At 40.2% G+C, this 27280-nt stretch overlaps 1 protein-coding gene across 3 annotated transcripts; it reads right to left on the bottom strand.

Moving 5' to 3' along the window:
- Positions 1-27280, bottom strand: rad51 (RAD51 recombinase). 3 transcript variants are annotated; one of them, XM_042338260.1, is made up of 10 exons: positions 27127-27280; positions 24069-24172; positions 19370-19507; positions 15053-15170; positions 12068-12159; positions 11789-11883; positions 3700-3813; positions 2746-2875; positions 2465-2586; positions 1-884 (listed from the first exon to the last, which is right to left on the bottom strand). In XM_042338260.1, exons 2-10 carry the CDS (start codon positions 24147-24149, stop codon positions 761-763), a joined length of 1014 nt encoding a protein of 337 aa, XP_042194194.1. In that variant the 5' UTR covers positions 24150-24172; positions 27127-27280; the 3' UTR covers positions 1-760. The 3 variants fall into 3 exon arrangements, with proteins under 3 accessions (XP_042194194.1, XP_007905235.1, XP_042194195.1); XM_007907044.2 differs by lacking the exon at positions 27127-27280 and adding an exon at positions 25962-26024; XM_042338261.1 differs by lacking the exon at positions 1-884 and adding an exon at positions 2050-2084.

The raw sequence follows: 27280 nt of genomic DNA, 5'->3' as shown, positions 1-27280 counted from the left end.
CAATATTCAACTTTTTTATTTTTACGCTCCATTTTATGAAAATTATCCAAAATACCCAGTATACACTTCAGTAGACCTTTATTAATCATTAGGAAATTACAAATTCCCCAAAAGAATAGAGAGATTTTTAAAATAATTCTCCTTGTTCAGGATCTCACTTATAAACTTAGTATTGTTGTTTGTGTGCAAAGATTCAGTGACCTACTACTAACGGAGGCATGTGAGCCAATGTTGTCTGAGTTCATATAGCTTTATCTTTTCTCCTTCTCCACACACCCCAAGGTGTGTTTTTCCAATTGTATCACTCAGAGCCAGAGCATTCATAGCCTTGGTTGCATTGCCAGTGCCCACGAAGATACTTTAAACATTCCATTTGGTAAGGTGTTAACCAATTAAGCCTCAAAGTATTGCCATAGAAATTGCAGTTATTCAACCTAGAAATAGCAGAGACTCACTGAATGAATCTCGTTTTGGTAACTGTTAAACCCCCCCCGCCCCCAACCACCCCACCACAAAACAATACCCCTGGGATCAAGTGAGGAGGCACTGTACAAGTCATTCTCATTATGGTCCCAATTTATTGTTAGACCAGCCAGCCCACATCAGATACCAATTTAGCCCAGCTTCATATTTTCTAAGGTGAAATCTCCTGCAGTGCCATAGCCATACATTGTGAGTTTCATGTGAAGGCTGCACCATGGCAATAAGGATCAGGAAGTTTGTTAGCTATCTGTAGTCTCATACAAGGAGTCATTCATACTTAGTCCTTGGCATCACCGACTCCATCAGCGTTGATTGCAAACATAGCCTCTGCCTCCGGTAGGCAGGGGGAATCATATATCTTACAGATTCGTGTTTCACCTCGGCCTTTCCTTAGGGACAGTCTGAAAGAGAAAAAGAGAAGGCAGTGTACAAACTGTAACACTACAATCCACTTAAATAACTTGGCCAGCAAAGTTACAGCAATTATTAGCTATTATTTTTTTCACTTTCAGTATACAGTTAAACAGCAAACTAATACATTTCCATCTTTAAGGTAGCCTAATCAATACTTACCCACATTGGACATTATTAGTACAAACTAACTTTTGTCCATTCCTGCTTGCATTTTCCTCTTATATTTCTTTAAATGTTCCTTCCAGTTACCTTCCGTTTCCCATCTTTGTTCTTCATCTCTGTCCTTCCACTTCCTCATCTTCATTCACTTTTTTAAACACATCTTGACATTCTTCGGCACTTTCCTATTTTCATCTCAACCAATATGATCTCAGATTTCTATCTGAACTGGTTATTGCCCCTTTGCTCCAGTTCTTTTGCTCCATCCTTCTTTTAAATGCTCGGAGATACTACCTTGCATGAAGGGCGCTATATAAATGCAAGTTGCTGTTGTTTGCGGTGTCCTTCCTAATATAGATTTTGTTTCCTGGTTAAAAGTTTCTTTTTCCTTCTCCATTTTTCCATATTTATCTCTTTCCATTCTTCTCTGCACCTTGGGTCTTAAAATATTTTGATTGCACATTTGCAGATCCCTTATTCTGCTCAACATTAGCATTCATGCTGGGGACATTGAATTGTTTTCTAATAGTGTATTATACTCGAATATCTTTATAATAGAACTGATCTATTCCCATTTTTGTCCTTGCCTCTGTTGGTCTTTCATTCCGCCTTATGGGCTCTCGTCTGTCCCAGTTTTGGTATCTGGCATATCTCACATTTCCCAATTTATTAGACTATTTACCCCAAAACACTGCTTCCCTCTCTCTTCTCTTGGCTCACTCTACTCCCCAACCCTCACATACATTTTTCAGAAATTGTTTTGTTCTTAACTATTGTGATACTTGATCTCCTCTGCATAATATTCCTCTTTGATGGTATACTTAATTTCTGTACTCCCAGTATGATCTTACCTCCACTGGTACTACCTGGTTATTTTCAGGCCATCAATTTTGTAACATCTTGAAAACTGCTTGGTTTACTACATCCTTTCCTGCTGCTTCTCTTTCCTTCTTCTCTTGCTTGTTTTTGCTATTCCCCACTAGCTCTCTTTTCTTTCCTTCTTCATTCACTGCCTCTGCTTAAAGTGTCTGCAACATAAAGGTTTCGGCTGGTGTGTACTTGAACTTTATTACATCGCTGAAGATGTATTCTCATGTTTTGAAGTTTTGTGAGTGTTTCACTTTTCTAAAGTTTAACGGTTTGTGATCATTTTCAACTACAATTTTCTTCTCAAACATAATGTTTGAACCATTCACACCCAAAGCATATTTTCTTTCAGCTTCCAATAATGACCTTGCAGCACAACCACTGAAGCATGACCCTTTGTATTAAAACTACACCTATTTCTGTCTTCCTGCCATCTACTGATATCTTCACTGGAGCATTGACAGAAAAAAAATAATACAGGGGCCTTTGATACGGCCTTTAACTTCCTGAAATACCAGCTGCTGTTCCCTTTCAATCTTACCTTGTTGTAGAAGCATGGGCAATTATGTTTCCACCAATTGGCTTCTTTGGATCAGCTGCAAACATTGCTGCTCCATCAACCTGGGCCACAACTTGGTTAGTTATTACCACAGCTACCCCAAACTGTAACAGAAAGAAAGCAGGGGGGTGAGAACACATTGCACTTAATTAGCACCTTTAATGTTAGGAGGAAATCCCCAAATGGGAGAAAGAAGGAAAAAAAATCTTCCAATCACTTTGTGAATTGAAAATTATTGTATACAATTTCCCTCCCTCTCTCACCTCATCTGCCAGTCGCAATAACATGCGGAGAAACCGGGCAAGGTGCATCTGCCGAGCTGAAAGCTCTCCTCTCCCAGAGTAATCGGTCCTGTACAGAGCTGTGGCACTGTCCACAATTAACAAGGCATACCTACAAAAAGGAAGGAAAATAATTTTAATATAAAAGGTAGTCAGAAGATACTCTAAAGTTCAGACACAACATGGCTTTTGCCATCTTCCTCTGATTCAGTTTAATTCAAGATAGAAACTACATGTATAGAACTATTTTGACCCATTAGATTTCGCGTGACTGACTGATAGGATTGGACAGCAGAGGCCATTGACTTCTCTATGGGCTGAACAATTCTATTCCAGAGATGAAAGCACCACAGTTAGGTTTGTCTACTTGTATTTTGACTTCAAGGTATGTTTAGATTGTAGTTAAAGACCTCACTACTCAAAGAGATTCTCAGTGTTCTGGCCAACAATCCCACAGAAAACTGATAACTCATTTCAAAGCTGTGCGCAAATTGGCTGCTGCTTTTGTCTACAAATACACAATAATTATAATTTACAGAAAAACTTTAAAGTCTTAGACACAGTTGACATTGGTGCAAAAAGAAATAAGGATTATAATAATAATCCTTGCATTTGATATAGCACCTTACCAGATCTTCGAGACGTCTCAAAGGGCTCACAGAATATATTGTAAAGTGAATTGGATGCATATTTTGTGGGCAAAACACATATATGTATATTTAAATTATTAATTTAAATGTGACAATAATCATATGCTCATTGCTCAAAGATGCCATGTTCCTCTTCCCACACAGTCTTAACTCACAGAAATTTTGTCAGGATTAACCTGGACTTCTGATTTGGCCTTAAAGCAGCTCCACTACTGCAGCCTAGATTTTGATAGACTTAAAATAAACTCTTCACTGAATGATCTACACTTTTCTTGAGATCGCATACCTGGATTCTGTCATCATAGCAGAAGCTTGGTATAGCAGCTGGGTTTGATGATCTGTGTTGAAAGCTCGTGCGTATGCAACATTGTCCAAAACATCACTTCCTGAGAGGTTATACCTGGAGATACAAAAAATAAAGCTTAGTTTTTAGCAGTGATAGTCGCTCATTATGTAACTCATTAAACTTGTGCACTGCAAAATCTGGAGGATAGATTGCATCTTTTTATTAACTTCAAACCAGCAGGTGCAATTCTTTTGCCAGCCACTCAGCATGAATTTACCTTAAGGCACAATTCCCCTCCAGAAGGAAAATCACTTGTTAAGTTTTCCAAAGCACTGGTAAATTTCAAAATCAAGACATTTGTATGAATTATTCAGTTGTGTGGATTTGGATGACTTTCACATTTTACTCAAATTCTCAGAACTGCCTCAGGTAATGCTTTGAAATTTACATTTTAATAATTACTCTATTATCTCTATGACGCACTGGCATTATAAACATTTATTTTTATACCTAATAGCAGAACAATTGAAGTAATTAAAACCGTAAGTATGAATCCTTTTTTTAGCAACAAATGGAACAAACATTTCTAATCCCATTATGCTTTAGAGGACCCAAAACAAAAAATAAAACTGTTTAATTAATAAAATATGGCAGCTAGACTGTACCTGACCACTTTCTAAACCTAGTTATGGGATATTCGAATCATTTTGCAAAATAATTGTGTTCAGATTCCCAGAAGTCAGGCTCAAGCTGTTCAGTACTCTGGTCAGGCTCTACCCCAGGTATTGTGTACATTTCTGATCACTATAACATAATGAGTTGCACTGGTCTTACAGACATGGCCGAAGTGAGAAAATAAGAATTACCATAAGTACTGGAGAGATGAACTATGAGTAAGCAACTAGGTAAGAAAGGGCTTGTCAGCCTTGAAAACAGACATCGCAAAGAAGACCTAATAAATGTATACTTGAGATATAAACTGGGATACAAAAAATAAATCTACAATATTATTTTCAGATTCTCCCAAATGCAACAGGGCACAGGTTGAGGGCTATGAGGAGCAATTTTAGAACAGAAACTAGGAAGTGTCTTTACACAACGTGCAGCTGAAACAGGAGAAATGATACTGGAATGAAAAGACAGTAGGCTGTGTATTCTGGAAGGATCAAATGGATCAAGGGGCATTCTTGATTTGTGCCTCTCTTGTGATGTTGTGAAAATTAAAAATCTCCTGAAGGAAAAACAGATTAACCTACCTTTTCCATTTTTATACACAAGGCACCATTGCATATTTCTGGGTCTAGCACTACAACAACAACAACTTGGATTTATATAGCGCCCTCCATGCCGGATGGTGTCTCAAGAGTACTTCACAGTAATGGATCCTGGGACCGAGCCAGGGGGAGGGGGAAGAAGGTGACCAAAGGCGCGGTCGAAAAGAAAGGTCTTCAGCCAAGACCTGAAAATAGGAAGAGAGGGGGTGAGGCGAAGGGAGTGAGGAAGGGAAGTACTAGTTAGTACTTTACAGCCCCTTTGGTTTTGGGGAGGGGAAAAGGAGAAAATTATTTTCTAAATAATCCTAGACCAGCTTGTCAGTTTGTTACGAGATGCTCCTCTTTCAAATGTAGATAAGTATTCAAGTTAGGTGATCTTACTCTTCAGTTTCCTTTTTGAAAGATTCTATTAATTCAGCTTCAGTAGTCACTTGTGGTAACAACTTCTATACCCTAAAGATTGACTAGATTATAAGAACCTTTCCTCATGATAGCATTGATTCAACTCTTCCTCACTGGTAGAGTAGAGCAGGCACTTCAGAGCACAGGAATGAAGTGGTTTGAAAGGAATACATGAAAACCACAGAATAACCAAAAGGTGAAAAACAAGGAAACAGTGACCTATTGAGTAACTGAAATGTAAGAATTATTAACCCCTGAAATCATCCAATTTTGAATGTATTAAAAGCTGCAATTATCTTTTTGAGTGCTGATTATTTGGCATTTAAATTTGATTACAAAGCCCCTCCTATCTGATTTGCACTTGTTGTTTCTTCAATAATAATCCTTGCATTTGGTATTTAATATAATGTCTTATCACATCTCAAAGCGCTTCACAGAATATATTGTAAAATGAATTGACTGTATATTTTATGGGCGAAACGTTTGACACTCTCAATCACTCCATCCTTCATCACCTTGTTTCCTCCTTGATCCACCTCCATGGATTCTGCAATTTTCTGGTTCCACTCTTACCTGCCCAATGTCTTTGCCTCCTCAAATGGCTTATCCTCTTCACCCATGAGATCACTTGCAGTGTTCATAGAGTTACAAGTGCTCCGAGACACTACCCTTCATGAAGGGCACTGCATGCTTGCAAGTTGTTGTTATATAGTGACAGAACAGAAACATTAGGCCCAACTGGTCTGTGGCTGAGTTTGTACTCCCCACAAGACTCCATCCCTTAACTTACCTCTCTAGTCCCTTCTCCCTCATGTATGTATCTAGTTTTCTCTTAAATACATTAATGTTATTTGCTTCAACAACAGATTCAATGTTCCTCAGGGCTCTAACCATGGTCCTCTCCTCATCCACCTGCTCCCTCTCCCTTGGCGATATTATCTGCAAGTTTTTTAGGCCAAATTCTACATGTATGAGGATGACATCCAACTCTTATCTTTGCCTCCAACCTTGACTTGCAGGACCACGACTGTTCTGACAGACATCAAGTCCTGGATGAGTCACAACCTTAAACTCAATGACAACAAATGAAAGCCATCCTGCTTGGTTCCCGCCAGAGATCACTCCAGCTCATTGAGTCAGTACATAATCTTCCAACCCTCAGCTATCCAATAAGCATTTCATTTAAGTCCAATGTTTTCAATTTCTGCAATATCACCATACCATCCTCATCACAGCTGCAAACTTTATCCGTGCCTTCATCACCTTGACTTCTCTACAGCCTTCCTAGCTTAACTATCGACAAGTTTTTGATCATTCAAGACTCTGCAGCCTGTATCCTTTCCTATAGCGGGCTCTAAAAGCTAATAATCTCCATCCTTATGCTCCCAGCACTGCATTGGATTGTCAGTCTGCACTGTTTACCCGCACTGTGATTCAAAGTCTAGACGTGGGGCTCGAACCCCCAACCTTCTGACTCAGAGACGAGATTGATACCAACTGAGTGAGCCCGATACCCAACACCTTAACTAAGTAAAAGGCACTATTTCAGTGTAAGTTGATATGGACTGCCATAATACCTTTAAATAAAAAGTTTGAGAGCCTTAAAATGTTTTATGGGAAAATCACTGAGCAAAGAAAAATATTGTTGCAAAGTAAGACTAAGAATTAACTAATTGATTTAACTTTTGATGTGGAAGGCATGACAGTAAACTCCTGATAACGCGTCTCTCCAAGAGGAAAGGGTTCAGTGACGAGTTATCCGGAATGTCGAGTTAGGCATACGTATAAATACATAAGTAAATGCGGCCGGGATATTGACAGCATGATGATTTAAGTGGTAGTGACAAGTCACAGTTGAGTCATCGGGAATTTACTGGATATAAATGTAAGTTATTGTTGTTGGATAAGTTATCCTCGCCCACAAATATACAGTCAATTCACTTTACAGCATATACTGTGAAGCGCTTTGAGACATCTGGAAAATGTGAAACGCGCTATATCAAATGCAAGGATTATTATTATTATCTTGCCTGGGCACAATTAAGCCTCCAGTGAGTGTTACAGCCTAGTTTCTAATTTTCTGTTAAAATAAGTACAGAATGAACAAATTAAACAGAGGAAAACGTGAATGTATGAGGAAATTAGGAGAGGGAGAAAGCCAAAAAGTACTGAGAATAAGTGTTAGGCTTTTTTATAAAAAAAGAAAGTCTTCATTGTTCAAAATTATAGCAATCAAGTTGTTCCTTACATCTGAGTAGCATTATTACTGTAATTAGTACTTGACTCAGGATCAAACTGTGAGCTGAAAGCTAAAATAAGCCACCAGTCACCTCAGGGATTCTCTGGAGATGCCAGCAATCGAACAGTTAAAAAACTCAATGTTCAATGTTAAACTGCAACATTAAAAACATGTTTTACACTACTTGGCATGGAGCAGATTCAGATTGGCACATCTGAAAAGGAGCAGAAGAATATTCAGTATTTTGCTCCACTGTAAAACATTTCTAACTTGAATTTCAAATTGAATTTCTTGCAACAATGAACAAACCAGTCAAGTTTTCCTTTTAAATGTTCTTGCTTGTCCTAAATCTGACACTTGTCAATTTCAATATTACTTTGATTTATCCAGTAATTGTGTCATTCCAGCTGATTCTTAGCTCTTTCACTCCTCTTTTAATAGCTCACCAAGCTTCCAAAAAAGTTATTTTTTCCCTCACGCATAGGAAAGGACTATAATTTACTTGGCTCACGCTATAACAAACAATCTTCTGCACGAAAGCACACAGTGACACAGTAAAGCATGTTGTTGATCTACTCACTCAAGACTCCAAGCAGGAAAGGACCGTCCCTGTGCGTGTGTACAAAGCACTTTAAGAAAATGAGGCTATAAATTATGTATAGCTTGCAACCCCACCCCCTCAGGATGAAATAAATCTATCCCCCAAACTAGGAGGCTGCAGTGTTACAAACTACCCCCAAAAGATTCTATTGCTAAAGTTATTTTCACAGAAAAGCACATTAAGGGAGGAAGATGGCACAATGCACTCCTAAAACACCACTTATGCTAGGTTTTGCTTACATTTTGAGGGCACTGCTGAACATGACCATATCTAACTCAAGGCAGAGTTTACCAACATGAATTTACTGTTAACCTCAGCAACATATGCACTCCTAGCAGTCACCTAAGCAATTAATCAGGTCCTACTCTTCACGTTGCTACCTTTATTTAGCAGCTATGCTCGTTACAGGATAGTCTCAGGAGTTTGCATACATAAGATATCACACACTAGCATCCACTTACATATTTCTCAGAACCAGCACCACTGCAAATAACTCAGCAACCAGAAAAATGACTCAAGATTTGAAACATATTGACTTTTGCTCTACTCTTTGTGTCACTGGAAGCATAAAAAAAAACTCACTATTAATCTGCATGTGGGGCTGAGGCCTAGAAACACATTGTTGAGCCATTAATTTCATACGAATATTTTCCAACCAGTTGTGTGCATGATTAGAAACATCAGCAGTTATATCCATATCACCATGTCCTTTCCTACAATCCCCTAGATAAAGTTGGTCATTCCCTTACGGCTATTTGTGGGACATAAATATTTGTTGAATTAAGGTTAAATCAAGATATTTGTTTTTTTTCGGGATACATTTCCTACTCATTTATAAGTAAGCATAAGTAAACAGCTACTCTTCGAGGTGCTGATTTACTTGTACTAGATTTCCACCATGTTTCTTTTAGAATCAGGAATACAACTTATTTGATACAGGATATCCCCAATCAGCAGATAAACAATTTGGTATGGGCTTGCCTAGAGATGAAACAAATGTTTTCTAACTTACTGCACCTAGATGCAGCTATAAAACTATTTAATCAATATATTAATAAGATCATTACTTTAATGGTTTGGGGGGAGGGAGCAGAAGATAGTCTTGGAATTACTGAAACCAGACATCTGTGATTCAGCTATGAATGCCAGTATAAATTTGAAATACATAATTCTTCAGTTCAGGGAGTCGTAAAAGTTTACAACTCATCCTCCTTGTGCTTCTTTGGCACTGAGGATGTGTGTAGCAAAGTAATCGGTCCTTCAGCATGCTAAGCAAGTAAACCACACAACCCTTCCTGCAATACAGAATTTGTAACAAAACCAAAAAGAACAGGCTTCCACTGTACATGACTACAGTTAAGTCTATTAAGCCGGACGCATCGGAGACAGACGGTTTGTCCAGCTTAAGAGGCTTCCGATGTTAGCCAAAGTTCTCTTACCTCTTCCCGCCGGCAGAGAAGCGACAGTGCTTCGTCTCTCCCATTGCTGTTCCCATGAATAGGAATGCGGGAACCAATTAGTGGCGGCACTGAGGTGATTGACAGCCTTGGGGCCACTTGTGGGCACTCCAAAAGCGGTGCCAGCTGTCAATCGATCACAATTTGACTCCTCCCATTCCCTCCCCTGTTCTTCGCCTCTCCTCCACCCTTCACTGATTGACAGGCCAATACCAGTAGCTTGTGAATATCTGGAATCCGATGTCAATACAAATGATTCGGGGCCCGGTGTTTTGTTCCATTTACCCAGCATCCAGGGTTAAGTGGATTCCACTGTATTGTACATTACATTGTTTGTGGGGCATTGCTATGTGGAAATTAGTTGCAACATTTACCTACAAAATGGAGACACTCAACAACAAGATTACATTTGTATAGCACCTTTCACGTCAGTAGGACGTCCCAAGGAGCTGGACAGTGTACAGCATTTCAGATGTAAATCTGACTGGTTTGGAACATGTTAAGGGTTGCGGAGCATCAACCATGAAATATATTTTCCTACCAGCATATTGTATGGAATGCCCTGGCAGAAAATAAAAACTATAAAAGGAGTAAAGCTTTGGGACTGTGAGATCATAAAGTGGTTTGATTATCATTTTAGTTAAAGCCACCAACATGAAATATAGCCAGTCCCCAGGGTCACATGGTATTTCACCAATCCTTAGAACTAGCATTTCATAAATTCAGGTGAAAAGTGGCAGATTGAGGGAGCAGGAAACAAGTCATGTGGTACCAGTATATTTTGATTTGCTGATTATTGAATCCAACAAACTGTTTCTCTGAACTCGCTCTCACACTCACACGGAATCCTGTAGCTCAGTGGTTAGAGCACTCGCCTCGTAAGCGAGAGACTTGGGTTCGATTCCCAGCAGGGCGAAACCTTGGGCAAGTTTCCTTATTCCACAGGCCTGATAATAATCCCTCAAGAAAAAAAACAATAATAAATTGGTCACTTCAATCCACAACTGTTTGTGGGACACTGCTGTGCGCAATTGGCTGTCGCATTTCGCCCACAATTATACAGTCCATTCACTTTACAGTATATTCTGTGAAGCGCTTTGAGACCTGCAGAAGACGTGAAAAGCGCTATATCAAATGCATGGATTATTATTATTACTTGCTGCACAGTTACTGCAATTGGAAAGAATGGTTACTAAATGTAACAATGAAAAATATATGTTTAGCCATGATGGCAACTCCAGCCTGTAAGATTATTAGAGGCATTATGAAAGGATGTGTTCTTGACATTTCACTGTTGCTGTGCTTTCAAATCTCCATTTTACTCAACAATATTTGAACTCAAACATACAAGGTTTGGCTTTGATTTAAGATTTTAATCTCTGCATTTGCCATCTCTGTGTTTACTATTTTTGGTCAAGGAACAAAATTATGATAGCCTGTTTCAATGCAAATATGCCTCGGACAGTTCTCTCCCTGCGTGCCAGCTAGTTTCTTAAAATAGAGAAAATGGATTGGCACAAATTTTGTTTTCTTTAAAGATTAAGTGGATATCAGTCAGTTCATTGGAAGCTCTCTCACCTCCAAGTCAGAAGGTTTGGGTAAAAGCACTGCGACAGGACTTTAAACTCCTAATCTTGATGACACTTCAGCACAGTGATTAATTGATAAAAAATGATATGCACTGGATTATGGAACATAGCAAAAAAAATTATACCGATGATTTTTAAAGCAATCAAATCCAGACAAGCCTACCTATTCATTGTGGAGAACTGAGATCCAGTCTTAACTCAAACTTCATTCAATCCAACATACATCAGAACTATTTTAGTGGACTCAGTGAGTCAGTAACAAGAGGCCACCCATCACAGATAATCATAAATGAATTAAAAAGGTTGGAAAATAAAATCTTTATATAGAAGATTGGAATGTGAATTCTCTGCCACAGTATTGTTAAACAAGTTGTTTTTAAAGGGTAATTAGATAAACGCTTGAAAAATAAGAATAGTAAAGGACATGGGAGTCAATAGGAGAATGGGATAAAACAGTTTTTACAAAATTATATCTGCAACAATTTTCAAAGCTATTACAATTCAACAACCGCAGCTTTAATACAAACCTCTCAGCAACAGCAAGCAGGCGCTCTGGACGAAATGTGCCTTCAGTATCAATATACATAGCTTTTCCCTCTCCACCACCACGGTCAATGGGTAACTACAAAGAAAAACATTAGCAAACTTTTAACTTTTTAAAAAAAGTGAGGCGTTTAGCAAGTCTACTGCCTACTAAGAGAATTTAACAGCAAAGTTTGGCAGGGGAAGCAGCAAATTCAATAGAAAGGTAGAAAATAAGAGAAGGATATAAAACTTTAATGAAGATTATCAAATATCGTAATTACCTGACATGTCGCTGCCAGTGTATGACAGAGCTGTGTCTTTCCGGTGCGAAACTCCCCAAACATCTCAGTGATTGAACCAGTTTCAATTCCACCTGCAACAAAATAGTCAGAGTATTAGAAATGAACAGAACTTTTGTCTGCAGAAAGGAGCACAATCACTTCTGGTTCCAAACAATTAATTCATAAAAGCATTTTTCTGGTGGAGTGAATTATAAGCAAAGAATAAAATGGCGTGACCGATCTATATTCGCTTTTTTTTAATCACAGAAGGAAAACGTATTTAGGATTTCATTCGTGAAGTGCAGAGATAAAGTAAACTTAGACGGAACACTTGAAGGTAAAAAAATGTAAAACATTAAAGGTTGGAAATGGAACACTCAAACCTTCAAGTTTGTGCTGGTTGTTTTTCTCCATATGAAGCACTTGTTACAACACTATAGCATTGAAACTATCAACTAATAGAGCAGTTTTATGTTCAGTCTCAAACATCCCCAATCATGAACATGTGTTCAAACAATCTTACTGGAAGGTAGGAAGGTACTGGGAGTGACTAATCATCATAAATAAGGTACTTTCATTGAAACATGTTGCCAACGATAGAAGAGAAAAAACAATTTAATTGGGTATGGCATAACAGAAGAAAATTTCTATTTACAAAAAGGAACAACTTATGACAGGACCACCCCATTAAAACACAGTGGTACCGAGTCCATAAACTCAGATCCCCACATCAAAACAAAGCACAAAAAAGGTTGACGTCCAGGTCAACAGCTTGCCACCGACATCACTTCTCGCAAGTTGCATTATGTGCAGGGAGAGCCAATAACATCACTTCTTGTGCTGCACACATGCTTTGTGTGAGCTCTGTTGATATTACATCCTTCATATGCGCAGGAATTGATCATCAGTAACCTGATGACTAGCAGCCATTTTCTAGCACCAGAAACCAGGTATTCTAGGCTTCCAGTATAGGTCCATTTTGCTGAGGATGTATTACATTACTAGATATGCCATCTTCAGTTGAGAAGTTAAATTGAGGTTCTATCTGCCTCTTCAGGTAGACATTAAAATTCCATAGAACTATTCAAAAAGAGAAGGGAGCTTACCCCCAGTTTCCTGATCAACCATCCCCCAGCTAAAGTTAAACACTCAAACTTGACTGTATGCAGGACATTGCGACACCCAAACTGGCTGCCATATTCGCCTAGTCACTACTTTTCACAGAAACCTCAGAAGCACTTTGAGACGTTTCAACGTCATAAGGAGCTAATATCAAATACAAGAATTATTATTATAAATATTATATGCAACTCTAATCTTTTCCTCTTCTGCCAAGAGCATTTTCTGGAAAACAAAACATTTCTCAACAATTGTTTAAATACATACTTTCATTCAGTAAGCCTCTGCTTACAAGTTTCAGAAAACTCTCAAGCCTTGTTTTAAAGTCTCCCCAAGAGTATTTTAAGCAAAACAAAATTAGTTCAATGGCTTTTGAATCAAAATGATCTTGCACTGTATCCTCTGTGTGATGGGAAGCCAGTGGAGTTGGGCGAGGATGGGAATGATAGGGTCGCGAAGCCTAGTTCAGGAGAGGACAGGGGCTGGGGCTGCAGAGTTCTGAATGATCTGTAGCCTGTGGAGGGAGTTGGGGAGGCCAGCAAGCAATGAGTTTGCATTGTCGAGCCTCGATGTAATGAAGGCATGTATGAGAGTTTCGGTGGCCTATGGTATGAGACAGTGTCGGAGCCGGGCGATGTTGCAGAGGTGGGGGAAGACAGAGCGGGTCATGGCGCAGATGTGGGGTAGAAAGGATAGTTGAGGGTCAAACAAGATCCCAAGGTTCCGGACTGGCTTAGTAAGGTGGAGTGTGCAACCATGGATGTTGATGCTGTCAGTGCCTGAGGTGTGGAGGCACTGACGGAAGCCAATCAAGAGAGCCTCTCTTTCAACTGAAGACATTCAACTCTCATCCAGGACTTGATGTCTGACAGACATTCTGTCATCACAGCAGTGGTCCTGGTGTCAAGGGTGGAAGCAGAGAGGTAGAGTTGGGTGTCATCCGCTAACATGTGGAAGTTGACCCCATGTCTGCGGATGATGCTACCAAGAGGGAGCATATAGATATTGAAGAGGAGGGGACCAAGGCAAAGTCCTGAGGATCGCCGCACAAGACAGTCCGGGGGCTAGAGGAGAAGCCGTTTGAGGAGATAAAGTGCAGGCGGTGTGAGAGGTAAGATCTGAAACAGTCAAGGGCAGCGCTGTGGAGGTTGAGGTGAGAGGAGAGGTGGTGTATGAGAATAGAGTGGATGATGGAGTCGAAAGCAGCAGAGAGGTCAAGGAGGATGAGGAGACAGAGGGAGCCCTGGTCGCAGATGGACAGAATGTCATTTGTCACTACCTAACAAATCGACTTTGTGAGGGCTCAAACCTACACTTGTCAGATATCAAATGACCAACAAGTGACTATCTTCCCTAGAAGAGAAGCAAGCAGAGGTCTCCTTGGAGCTGAACTGGACCCTCAGCAGACTTGGAAAGGCAGACTGCTGACACGGGGCAAGAATTTTTCCCACTCATCTCCTGTTAACCCTGCAAGCCAAATGCCTATTGCGTAGGGTGGTCCTAGCTGGACAAGCAGCGGGAAAGCTTGCCAGACAGTGTTTTCAATGGTGAATTATTTGTTATGTGTTTTTAGAGTGTTAAACTCTAGTGGAAACTGGCTCTTGACATGCTGCACCTAATCTCTCCAGAATTAGGTAAACTGAGTCTCTCCTGCCCAAAATCACCAAGAACATCCTTATGTCTGTAGCCATGGCTTGCTAAAGAAGCTAAGTGGCAAGAATCCCATCAATTTTTTTTTGGTCAGCTGGGTGTCTGACACATGATCCGTTAGCATGCTTAAAAGCATCCAAACCAAACAGAATTCCACGCATCCCATCTATACATGGAAATTCAAGATGTTTATTGGAATGAAACATGAAAACCTACCTTGCAGGAGCTTGTCAAGTTCTTTTGACCCAGTCGTGATTTGGATTATTTCTGAACGCCTCTGGTGGAACTCTGTGGCTGTGGTGAAACCCATTGGCACTAGTTTAGCTGCTTCAGCCTAATCGGGAAAAAACACAAGAACTGTACAGCTACTGTGCCACATGGAAAAACATTGAAACTCAAACATAGTGATTAGAATGAAGAGTTAGTAAAAGCTATAAATCTCCTTTACAAAAAGACCACCACATGGAACTGAAACTATATCTGCTCCCTTTCTGTAAAAAGCACTTTTTTTTCCTTCTACCACTTGACAATAATAATAATAATAATAATCCTTGCATTTGATATAGCGCTTTTCACGTCGGGAGGACGTCCCAAAGCGCTTCACAGAATATACTGTAAAGTGAATTGACTGTATATTTGTGGGCGAACGCGGCAGCCAATTGCGCACAGCAATGTCCCACAAACAGTCGTAGATTGAAAATGACCAATTTATTATTGTTTTTGGTTTTTTGGAGGGATTATTATTAGGCGTGTGGAGTAAGGAAACTTGCCCAAGGTTTCGCCCTGACTGGAATTGAACTCAGGTCTCTCACTTGCAAAGCGAGTGCTCTAACCACTGAGCTACAGGACTCCACAATTTTACCACAAGAAGGGTACAATTTTATTCCAAAGTACTGCACATTCACTAAATGCCAATCAATGTATTCTGGGTATTACAAAAGTCACATGTACATCAAGACTAAGACTGACAGAAGATTCACATATTGGAGAAAAATGGTTTAATGTATGCAGCGGAAATACAGCAGGTACCCATTATAACGTGGTGGTTTGTGTCCATAAAATTGTATCTTGTTTTCTAATGTGTTGTGTTTTACAGCTGCCCATCAGCACTTCTGGGTTGTCAGATCACCTGTATCACCGTGATATCAACAAGGAAGTGAGCAGCAGCTCCCATATACACTTCAGGGATACTGGGAGGTCTTCTACGCCTGCACATTATGCTGCAGAAGCATAATGTTCTTCCAGTCCATGGTACAATGTTACAAACTTAACCACCATATAATGGGGACTGACTGCTAAATTAATCCACTTTAATAAGATTTTTTAGGATCACTAATTCAAGTAGGTTTCCAATTCTAGGCTAATTCTTCCATGCTTAGGGTTTCCTACAGACCAACCAAATGGATTTTAATGGATTTTAAACAAAAAGCTAAATATTTTTTATTTTCTGTTCATTATTACTCACTCAATCTGCTGCATCTGCCTGTCTTCCAAGAGGGCCCACCTGTCCCCTGAGAATAAACCCTCTCCTCACTCATTCACATTCCATCCTTCCCAAAACACCTCCTCCTCCACTTCCCCCCACCCAGCCAGCAAATTCCCCAACTGCCTGTCCCCCACACATTGCTTGCAGAACATTCACTCTGTCAAACAAAGCCCTCCCCATCCATGATTTTGTCTTTCACAAAAATAGCCATCCTTGGACACACTGAAACTTGGCTCATCCATGGCAAAACCTTTCCTCTAATGGCGCTGCCCATCTTGGCAACCTGCTACAACATACACTACCCTCCACAACCCAATTGTCACAGTGCATCTGCAGCACTGTGTTCTCATCCCTTCCTTTGAAGATCTCACACTATATCATCCTTCCAATCGCTCTCTAAAAATTCTCATCATTCGACTGGTCTGCCCTTCCACGTTCTGCTGATGAGCCAGGCTGGCTGTGCTATCAACAGCAGTGCCCTGGAATACTGCAGAACTCCTGGCTCAGGAAGAGTATTACCGAGACCGCCACAGAGGGTGGGGTCGATTCCAACATCCTGTTGCCAAACATACCACCTTAGAGCCAGTTGAGCTTCAAGGAGACCTCACTTACACCCCCCACCCCCACCCCAGGAGGATCGTCACTAGTTGGTAACTTGACATCCGACAAGCACAGGTTACAACCCTCACCAGGTGGATGGTAAGTACCAGTAACTTCCTGCAAGCTTCTTGGTGGTAAACACATTTTAGCATGAAAAGTGTATCTAAGTAATCACTAGCCTGATCCCTTATTTTTGCCTCCAGAAATTTACCCAAACTGATTTAAGGCTTAACCAGCATTTAGTTTCCTGTCTTATCCGTTGCAATCTTCTTGACCAGTGGCACCACCTCTGCCACACTCAAATCCTTGAGCACTTATCTTCCCGTGCGCTTCCGTGGATGCACGTGCAGGAAGCCACAATGCACAATCTGACCTACTCAAACAGGCAGGTTTGATTGCGCATCAAAACAGCGCCAATCTAATCTACTCTCGCTAGTAGGGTAGGTTGCGTAATGAAAGACCAACTGTTTTCTCTGTACATGTGCCAGCCCGTAGGAAGCAACATTGGCAACAACCTGATAAAATGGGATTCGGACACTTTTAAGTGCAGGAAATAAGCAGTCTCTCTGTGCAAGTGAAGTGACAAAGCTGATTATGTGATCAGTGATTTCATGATACTGAAATGCTAACCAGGAATCTCACCTAGTTATAAACATTAGTTAGGATTTTATGGACCTTGTTATAACAGGACTCTACTGTACCTTTTAAATTCTGAAGCAATTAACGTCAGCTTCATCACATGAATCCCACAATTCAATGACTTCCACTGGAACGTCAGCGAATAAGATTTTTAAGTTGTAGCATACATGATCATTTTTTAAATTAAAGGATGCAAAAAATTATTGTTAAATTTCCTGCAATTAGTGTTGGCAGGTGGCCTACAACTAAATGACAACAATGTAATTTTTAAAATTAGTGAGTTGCATCCCACCCAAAACGTTTGAGCAAGTTCCTGATATTTAATTTTCCACAGGATACAAACTATACTGGACTGAAAAAAGCACCATTTATCAACAGCATTTCTCTTAAAACTCACCTGACCTCTTGCCAACAATTATTATGCAACAATAATCAGCAAAATTTTGGACCTATAAAGAATAAAATATTCTTCGGCATGTTCCAAGAATCACTTCTTGGAGCAGCAGAGAAACATTTACATGTCTAATGTTACTTGCAATCTGACAGTTCTGAAAACCAACGGTTACTCCCAGTAGCTGATGAAAATAATTTTCCATGCAATCAAAACACTACTAAATACATTAACTGCATAACTTGGAACAATGACAATCAAAAAGGGCTTTGAAAGATGCAACAAGGTACTGAACTTTTCAAATATGATGTTGAATATTGGTTCCTCATTACAGGAAGGACGCGAGAGATAGAGAAGTTACTATATATTCAATACAAGTATGAAAAGTGGAGCTTTTTCCACTGGAGCAGGGGAGACTGGGATACGTCAGGATTGTTAGCTGGAAAACTAGGAGAGAAATTAGTAAATATTTATTTGAGAGGAAACTAGGGTATTGAATTCATTATTACAAATGACTATTGAGGCTGGATCATTCAATAGGGAACTTGTTAAGCACTTTCATAAAACATTAAGGCATATAGGAATAGAGTATGAAATATGAATTAATAAAAAGGCAAGTTAGTAAAGCAGGTACAATGGACCAAATAGTCTCCAACTGTGCTGAAACTTGTCATCTGAGACTTGGAAAAAGGTGAACCAATTTGTAATATAAGTGAACCAATCAAAACACCAGGAAGCAAATACCTGCAGTGTTAAAGGTCTCCTTTTTATGATAGCAGTTTTATCACCATTGGGTCAAACTTTACATTTAATGATTTCAAATTTATAGCAGTTGCAAAACTCCAGGCAATAAACGTTTGTACATTACACTGGTGACATACTGAATGTGTTCCCATTTGCTTTTTCATGTCCTTTTATACATGCATGTCTACCTTTAAAGATATCTACACCCCTAGATCGCTCTGTTCCTCAACAACACTAAGACTAAGAACACTACCATTTAAGGTACACTTCTTATTCTCTAAAAATGTATGACTGAACAGCAGGCTGCTTTCTCAAGCTGTAAACAGATTACAATTGCTCAACAAAATACTGTTGAAAATTACCAACATTCAACAATGTTGAAAAGGTTGATTCCAGATGAAATACCATTCAAGCTGCCAGTTAGATTTTGAGAAAGAAGGGAGGCAGACACATCTGGCCAAGAACTTAAAACTTGAAATTTACATTATGTTTGAATACAATGATTAAAAATATTTTTTTTGTAGTTAATTGTTAAGGACTCCTATGGTTTTCAAAATTAGATATCTGCAAAGGATAAAGAAAGGGAGCAAGGTACATTTCTCATTAGTTAAGTGCCACCAGCTAGCAGACTGATTACAGAAATTACAGGATTTTAGTTTACTCCCACCCTTACCAATATCTTTTCTGCTTTGGCTTCACTGATGCCTTTTATGTTGAGCAGTTCCTTCTTTGGAGCATACGCCACTGCCTCCACTGTATGGTAACCAGCCTCTTCCAGCTTCTTCACATCATTAGCACTGATGCCACCTTGCTGAAAGTAAATACAAATACACCATGACTTTTAAATAGACAATGACCTCTTCAACATTCACATACAAAAAGTTATTAAAGCAAATAAAAACACAATATTCAGTAATACAAACAGTTGTGGACCCTTTGTTGTGTTATGCAACTACTGTATAACCTAGTTGGCTAGTCGCAGCATGGGTGAGAATTTTTTTTAAAATTTTGCCTGCATTGCCTCAGCCAATCCTCATAGACCACATCCTAAGACATTGTGATATAAATTATTTATCCTTTACTACCTTATTCGGTTCGCAAGTTACTGTTTCAGGGTATTACCAAGGTCAGTTTGTTCTGGTTCACTTCATTTGTAGGTTCATGTTCATTGCACTTTCACCTTTTTCCCCCCTTCCTATCCATTTGCTAGTTACCATTTTGGAGCGAGTCATTTACTTTTACTCATACAATACCTGTACAATACCATTGTTTGTTTCTGGAAACTTTTCCAAATAGTCAAGAACAAGCTGATTGTGCATAGTTCAGAGTTGAGATGAATAAAGCACGATATATTATTAATAATAATAATCCTTGATATAGCTCAATTGAGTCTCAAAACGTTTAGTGACTGCATTTTGTAGAGAAACCTCCTGGGAGAGAATGTGAAATCTCAACTCTTGAACACTGCTCATTATCCAAAGAAAGAAACACATCAATATACTGCAAGGACTTGTAAGACAGGTAAAGTTTACATCGGTTTGCCACAATTTTCACATTGAACTGGGAAAATCTATCATATAACTGCAGGTGAAAACTCTGATGTATCTGAGCTGGGGAAATTCAATACCCTGCAACATAGTATCAGAACAGAGGAGGACATCTGGCCCATCGTATCTCCCTGCTCGCTCTCTCACTGGAGCCATCTACTCCTCTTCTTTCCCCAAACCCTTTATTATTTTTCCTCAACTATATATCCAGTTCCCTTTTGTATGTTGTTAGGGACTTAATCATTTGTGGTAAGATATTTCATATTTAGTAACATTCGGTGAAAAATCCAAATCTTCCAATCTCTCTTTTTCTTCTAATGGTAATCCTCAATTTATGCCTCACATTACTAAATTACCTATCAGTGGGGGTATTGCTCTATTTATATTACAAATTAATTTAGAGGTAAGATGCTTCAACAGTTCCCAACAAGATAAGCTAATAATCTCAGTCCTGGCTTCATGACAAAGTAACAAACATATTTTTTGGAACAACTAATTGAACATTTGGTCTGGAAGATAGTGGCTTTGTAATGCATTTAGAAACATCTTGTTTCCCTGTGCTGCACCAAACATAGGGGGCAATAGAACTGCAAGAAACTATACCAAATTTTGAAATACAAACTACATGGAAAATATATCTAGGAGCAGAGAAATTAAAATATAACCAACATTTACATTATAAAATATTGAAGGTCTGTAAAATGAACACAGAGCTCAGGTTAAGAAACCAGGACACACAAGCTAAAAAAATGCCTACATATTTAGAATCAATTTAAGGAACAGACTGCCACCTAGCGAAATTAATATTAATCACTCAAAGGGAAAAGGGATCAAATGCAGCTAGACAGAAGAATACCAGGCAGTAAATCCTTAAAGGAATTGGACAGATTCTTGAAGGAACCAGTTAACAGGTATACAAGATTTAGGGTTTTGAATCCACAATCTTCTGAATGAGTGCTACCAACTGAACCAGGCTGACTCACTTTGATATTGAGCTTATAAACTCGATGTCTTAAAATGCTTTGCGGATCATAATAATCTTTGCATTTGATACAGTGCCTATCAAGTCAACGTTGCAAATTGATTTACAGCAATTACTATTACCTAAATGCCTCTCCTCTGCCCCTGCTCAATGAAATAGGCACACCTACGGCACATAATAGACCCGTTAGCAAAATTGAAACCCATGGGATTAAAGGAGCATTGGCAGCATGGATCCGAAATTGGCTGGAGACAGAAAGCAGAGAGGAGTGAACAGTTGTTTTTCATACTGAAAGGAGGTATGTAGTGATGTCCCCCAAAGGTCAGTTTAAGACCACTGCTCTTTTGATATATATTAATAACCTGGACTTGGGTATAGGGAGCACAATTTTAAAGTTTGCCGATGACACAAAACTTGTCACAGTGAGGAGGATAGTAGCAGACTGCAGGAAGACATAGACAGGCTGGTGAAATGAGCAGACACATGGCAGATGGAACTTCATGCGGAGTAGTGTGAACTGATGCATTTTGGAAGGAGGAATGAGGAGAGGCAATATAAGATAAATGGTACAATTTAAATGGGGTGCAGGAACAGAGAGACCTGGGGGTTCACAGATACAAATCTTTGAAGGTGGCAGGACAAGTTGACAAAGCTGTTTAAAAAAAGCATATGGATCCTTGGCTTTATAAATGGAGGCATAGCGTACAAAAAGCAAGGAAGTTACACTAAACCTTTATAAATTATTGATTAAGCCTCAGCTGGAGTATTGTGTCTAATTCTGGGCACCACACTTCAGGCAGCACGTCAGGGCCTTGCAGAGGGTACAGAGGAGATTTACCAGAATTATACCAGGGATGGGGGATTTCAGTTATGTGGAGAGATTAGAGAGGCTAGGATTGTTCTCCTTAGAGCAAAAAAGGTTGAGGGGAGATTTAATAGGTGTTCAAGATTATGAGGGTTTATGGGAGAGTAGATAGAAGCTGTTTCCTCTGGGGGTGCTGGGTCGGTAACCAGAGGATACAGGTTTAAGATAATTAGCTAAAGAACCAGAGGGGAAACAAGGATTTTTTACCCAGTGAATTGTTACGATCTGGAATGCACTGCCTGAAAGGGTAGTTGGTGGAAGCAGATTTAATAGTAGCTTTCAGAAGGGAACTGGATATATACTTGAAAAGGAAAAACATGCAGGGCTATGGGGTAAGAGCATGAGAGTGGAAATAGTTGGATAGCTCTTTCAAAGAGCCAACACAGGAACGATGGGTCGAATGGCCTCCTTCTGTGGTGTAAGATTCTATGAAACGTATAAATCTGTGAATCACACTTAATGCTAACACTTTTCTAATCTGCAACGGTGTTACATTCCAAGGTTATTGTCCAGCCGTTATTACGACACCTGTTCTGAATATAAAAAGCTGATGAAACAAACTATGGCATTGATGCTTCCTTCCTCTGGTTAGAAAAAGTTCATTTTCACCAACAAGTAGTATTTAGTTGCATTTCTCACCCCAATGAGAACAGCACTGTAAAGTTACTCATGAACAAGATTACATTTGTATAGTGCCTTTCACGTAGGGAGGACATCCCAAGGCACTGAACAAGTTAAAACAGAAGGCATTTGGAACAATGAATAACTCATTCCCTCTTCTTACAGATTTTCTTAAATCATCTTTCCTTCACCTTTCCCCACGAGTTATTGCTTCCCGAACCTTTCAAATTTTCACCAGGAAGCACAAACCATTAAAATTAAACTGTCCAAATTGTATTCCCCTCTATTAATAAAGTTATACGGTCAAAAAACTAAATTATGCGTGGTTCAAGCTTAAATGAACCAAAACATTCACAAAAATTAAATAAGTCAAATATGTACATGTAACAAGATACACTACTACAGAAAAATAGTTTTATATTTAATTAGGAAGAGACTCTAAATGTTACACAGTAAGATATTCTTGAAAAACTGCAAGATTAACAACAAGTCCACTTTAACCCTGAGGATATTTACGATTTTCAAAACTTTAATTTTGTTATTACAATAGTTCTGAGGCAAATCTCTTTATGAAATTCTTGGCAATCAGAGTCAGGAAGTCAGCCCATTATTTTGCAGGTGGAACGGATTAACTTTGTGTTCTCAACACAACTCCTGAAGCTGCAGCGCAAATCAGTAGCAGAAAAGATAACCAGACTAGATTAGGTCATCCTGTATTTACATACATAAGATAAAAAACTAATCCCCCAAAACAGGGTTTCATGGTTAGTGTTGGAAGAAACTTGCATTGGATAGTAGACATGGTTAGAACTATGCTTAATGTAGTTAGCATGCAATTTAAATAATCACTCTCAAGCAAGGAACATTTCCATAAATACAGCAAATTCCTCCCATTTTCTGTTCCCAGTCCAATCTGTACTGGCACATTATTTAGTCATATTCACTTGATAGGAATTTATATTATGTCCCCCAACTTCTAATCCATTATCCTTATATCTCAGACCGGCTTTCATTTTGCTCATAGCTTAACAGCAACCTTCCCTTCCAACAAACCATAAGCAAAAGGATGGTTTGGATGAAAATGAGTTGCAAGAAAGGAAGCTATAAAACCCAAATCCTATCAATCTGTGATGAAGCATGTTGTTACCATCAGGCTAACATTCAACAAGTGACAAAACAGAATTCCACTGCTAAGGCTTCAACGAAATCTAATTTGCCCATTAGTATCCCATACCAACCCATTTCACCCAAATATTCGTGCTATCTATAACCATCAGCTATAAAGAGACAGCTTGTTCTTGTTACAGATCCCTTGGCACCAAGTTACATCATAGCAAAATATTTAAAATATACTTACTTCCAGGCGAGATATTGCCTGCGGCCCAAAGCTTTCCTCTTCAACTTCAGCAGTCTCCTCTGACCGTGCTTGCATTGCCATTTTGGAAATTCAAAAGCAAAGATCTGGAAAGATAAAAAATGACAAAGGTTTATTGTTTCTCCCCACTGACTCCAGCTCGGGTCTGAAATGCTGTACACTGTCCAGCGCCTCCTGACGTGAAAGGCGCTATACAAATGTAATCTTGTTGTTGTTGGAGAAAGCACACAAATGTAAGGGGGAAAAGCTGGTATGTTTAATCATACCAGGTTTCCTCACAACACCTCTACAATACCAAGAACATCTCAAGTTATTATTGAAGCGCTGATCAACCAAAGAATATGCCAGACATAACTTTATTAATAGAGGGGAACAACAATAACAACAAGATTACATTTGTATAGCAGGGAGAAGGGAGGAGAGGGAAAAGGGGGTGACCGATGGAATGGTCAAAGAGAAGGGTCTTGAACCGGGACTTGAAGGAGGCTAAGGAGGGGCGAGGCGTAGTGATTAAAGAATGGAATTATAGAGGTTGGGAGCAGAGTGGCTGAAGGCTCTCTGTTGGAATATAGATTCCCCTATAATCATTTAGAATAGAACTGGATCCTTTGAAGGATAAAAAGCCAATGGAGTTGGGCGAGAATGGGGGAGATGGGGTCACGGAGTTTGGTGCGGGAGAGGACACGGGCTGCAGAGTTCTGGATTATCTGCAGCCTGTGGAGGGAGACGTGGGAAGGCCGACAAACAGGGCGTTTGCATAGTCGAGCCTGGAGGTGATGAAGGCATGAAAAATAATTAATAAAAAAAACACCCACACCAGAACTACACAATTGTATGCGTCTTATTAGTAATTTCACAAAAGGAACCTTAATATAATAAACACATATTGAAGTCCACACTTCAAGTAACATTTCCCAACAGTCTTGAGTTGACACTCAAGATTCAGAATTTCTTCAACAGCCTTTTGACAAACATCCACCGTGGTGGAGATCTTTATGTCATCTAACTTCTAATCCATGAGTATGACTGGTGGAGACTTGGTAATATATCATTCTACTTGAATTACTTGCTCTTCATAGAATCATACACCACAGAAGGAGGCCATTTGGCCCATTGTGTGTGCGGCTCTTTTAAAAGAGCTATCCAAATCAATCCCACTCCCCCGCTCCCTCCCATAGCCATGCAAAAGTCCTCCCCTTCTCTCTCTTATTAGTCAAAATGTCTCAAAAAACATTTAACAAAGTTACTTGAAAGTGAAGTAACCAAATGGCGCAGCCAATTTTCACAATCAGCATGCAGAAACCCATCACCACGCTTAACTGGCAGACTGGGGACAGGAAATCTTCCCACTCAGCTCCTGTCAAAGTCCTCGGGTGATCCGATCCAGACAAGCAGCAGGCAGCCAGCTGGCAAGCATCGGGGAACTTGCCAGATAATGCTTTTAAATGGCAAGCTACTTCGTTTTGGCAACTTAAACTCCAGCAGTACCCCAATCCCACATTCTAGGGTCCCCAGAAGTTGTGAGGCAGCAATGCGTTCCAGAACTATAGATAAGGTTTGAAATGGTCCAGTAGTTGGGAGAGTTTAGAGGATCATGAGGTGTTTTTTTGAGGAGGGGGCAATGACAGCAGGCGGAGCGTTTGAGAAACAGTAATTACTATGAAGCAACATTGACTTTATAGGCACTTCACCAAATGCAAGAATTAATACAATCTGCAAAGCACTTCAAGACACTGGCACTTTATAAACTCACCAGAAAAGGTAAAAAAATGTTTATTATAAAACTGATCTTTTGGTGCATGAGTCTGGCTCAGTCGGTAGCACTCCGAGTCAGAGGTTGTGGTCTAAAGCCCCAAGTCAGTTCTTTGAACTTACATGGGAGTGTCAGTCCAGAATAACGCAGTGTTGTGGCGAGCGTGCATCTTTTTTTTTTTTGGAGGTGCCATTGTTCAGATGAGACATTAAAATCGAGTTCCCATTCGCCTTTTCAAATGGACTTTAAAGATCCCACGGCACCATTCAAAAAGAATAGGGAGTTTCTCCGAGCGTCCGGGGCTAGGATCCACCAAGTGAAATTGGTCATTTACCCCATGGCTATTTGTGGGACATTACAGTGCATTTGCTGACAGACACACACACACACACAAGTCACTACACGTTACGGTATTATCTTGTGACGTCTCTCCTGGTGTGAAAGGTGCATCAGACTATTCGCTTCACAGCTGTTTTAGGAGTCCTGCAGCTCAGTGGTTAGAGCACTCGCTTTGCAAGCGAGAGACCTGAGTTCAATCCCAGGCAGGTCAGGGCAAAACCTTGGGCAAGTTTCCTTACTCCACACAGAGCCTAATAATAATCCCTCCAAAACCAAAAACAATAATAAATTGGTCATTTTCAATCCACGACTGTTTGTGGGACATTGCTGTGCGCAATTGGCTGCTGCGTTCGCCCACAAATATACAGTCAATTCACTTTACAGTGTGTTCTGTGAAGCGCTTTGGGACGTCCTCCCGACGTGAAAAGCGCTATATCAACTGCAAGGACTATTATTATTATTATTATGGATTTTGTTGCTGAGTGCAATGGCCGCCGCACTGATCGACACAGTCACTACATACTTGACAAGAGGACGACCTTCGGTGAAACTCTTCGGTGCTTTTAACGCGAGTCGATGCTCGAAAATGAAAACCCTTTCTCGTTTCTCCGAATAATAATAATAATAATAATAATAAATACGACAACCCGCCACAACGCTTGAGGGGCTGGTGGGTTAGGGGCTTTGTTGAACGAAAAGGCCCGAGTTGTGTACGGTGTTTCCTGTTCCTTTCGACTCGCGCTCTAAGCCCCCGGGGGTGGGGGGGGGAGGAGGAGGGCCGCTCTGAGCCCTGGGGGGCAAGGGGCCTCTCTGAGCCCCGGGGGGGAGGGGAGGAATGCGTCGCTCTGAGCCCGGGGGGGAAATGGCTGGGCCGCTGTGTGCCGGGTGAGCGGGGCGGGGTGGTGGGGGTGGGGGGGGAGGAGAGAACGGGCCGCTCGCGCTGGCTACCTGTGGGTGACGGTTGGTCTCGCGCGGCGGCCGTTGAACGGACAACCGTTTGCGAAAAGCCCGCCACTCTGCCGATGACGTCAGCACGCACGCGCACTAGACGGCGAAAGGCATCCGACCGGAGGGCTGAGCCGGGTTTCTCCACACCGCCCCG

The sequence above is a fragment of the Callorhinchus milii genome, unplaced genomic scaffold (genome assembly GCF_018977255.1).
Source record: "Callorhinchus milii isolate IMCB2004 unplaced genomic scaffold, IMCB_Cmil_1.0 Scaffold9, whole genome shotgun sequence".
NCBI lineage: Eukaryota > Metazoa > Chordata > Chondrichthyes > Chimaeriformes > Callorhinchidae > Callorhinchus > Callorhinchus milii.
This window is presented reverse-complemented; position numbering and strand designations above follow the sequence as displayed.

What these genes read in the sequence shown, in the direction of transcription:
- rad51 (XM_042338260.1), bottom strand. Translation starts at nt 24,149, where the DNA reads ATGGCAATGCAAGCACGGTCAGAGGAGACTGCTGAAGTTGAAGAGGAA. An exon ending in CACTGGCAGCGACATGTCAG is followed by an intron (nt 11,884 to 12,067) that starts GTAATTACGATA and finishes TTTTCTTTGTAG; the next exon opens with TTACCCATTGACCGTGGTGG. An exon ending in GCTATGATGACAGAATCCAG is followed by an intron (nt 2,876 to 3,699) that starts GTATGCGATCTC and finishes TCCTTTTTGTAG; the next exon opens with GTATGCCTTGTTAATTGTGG.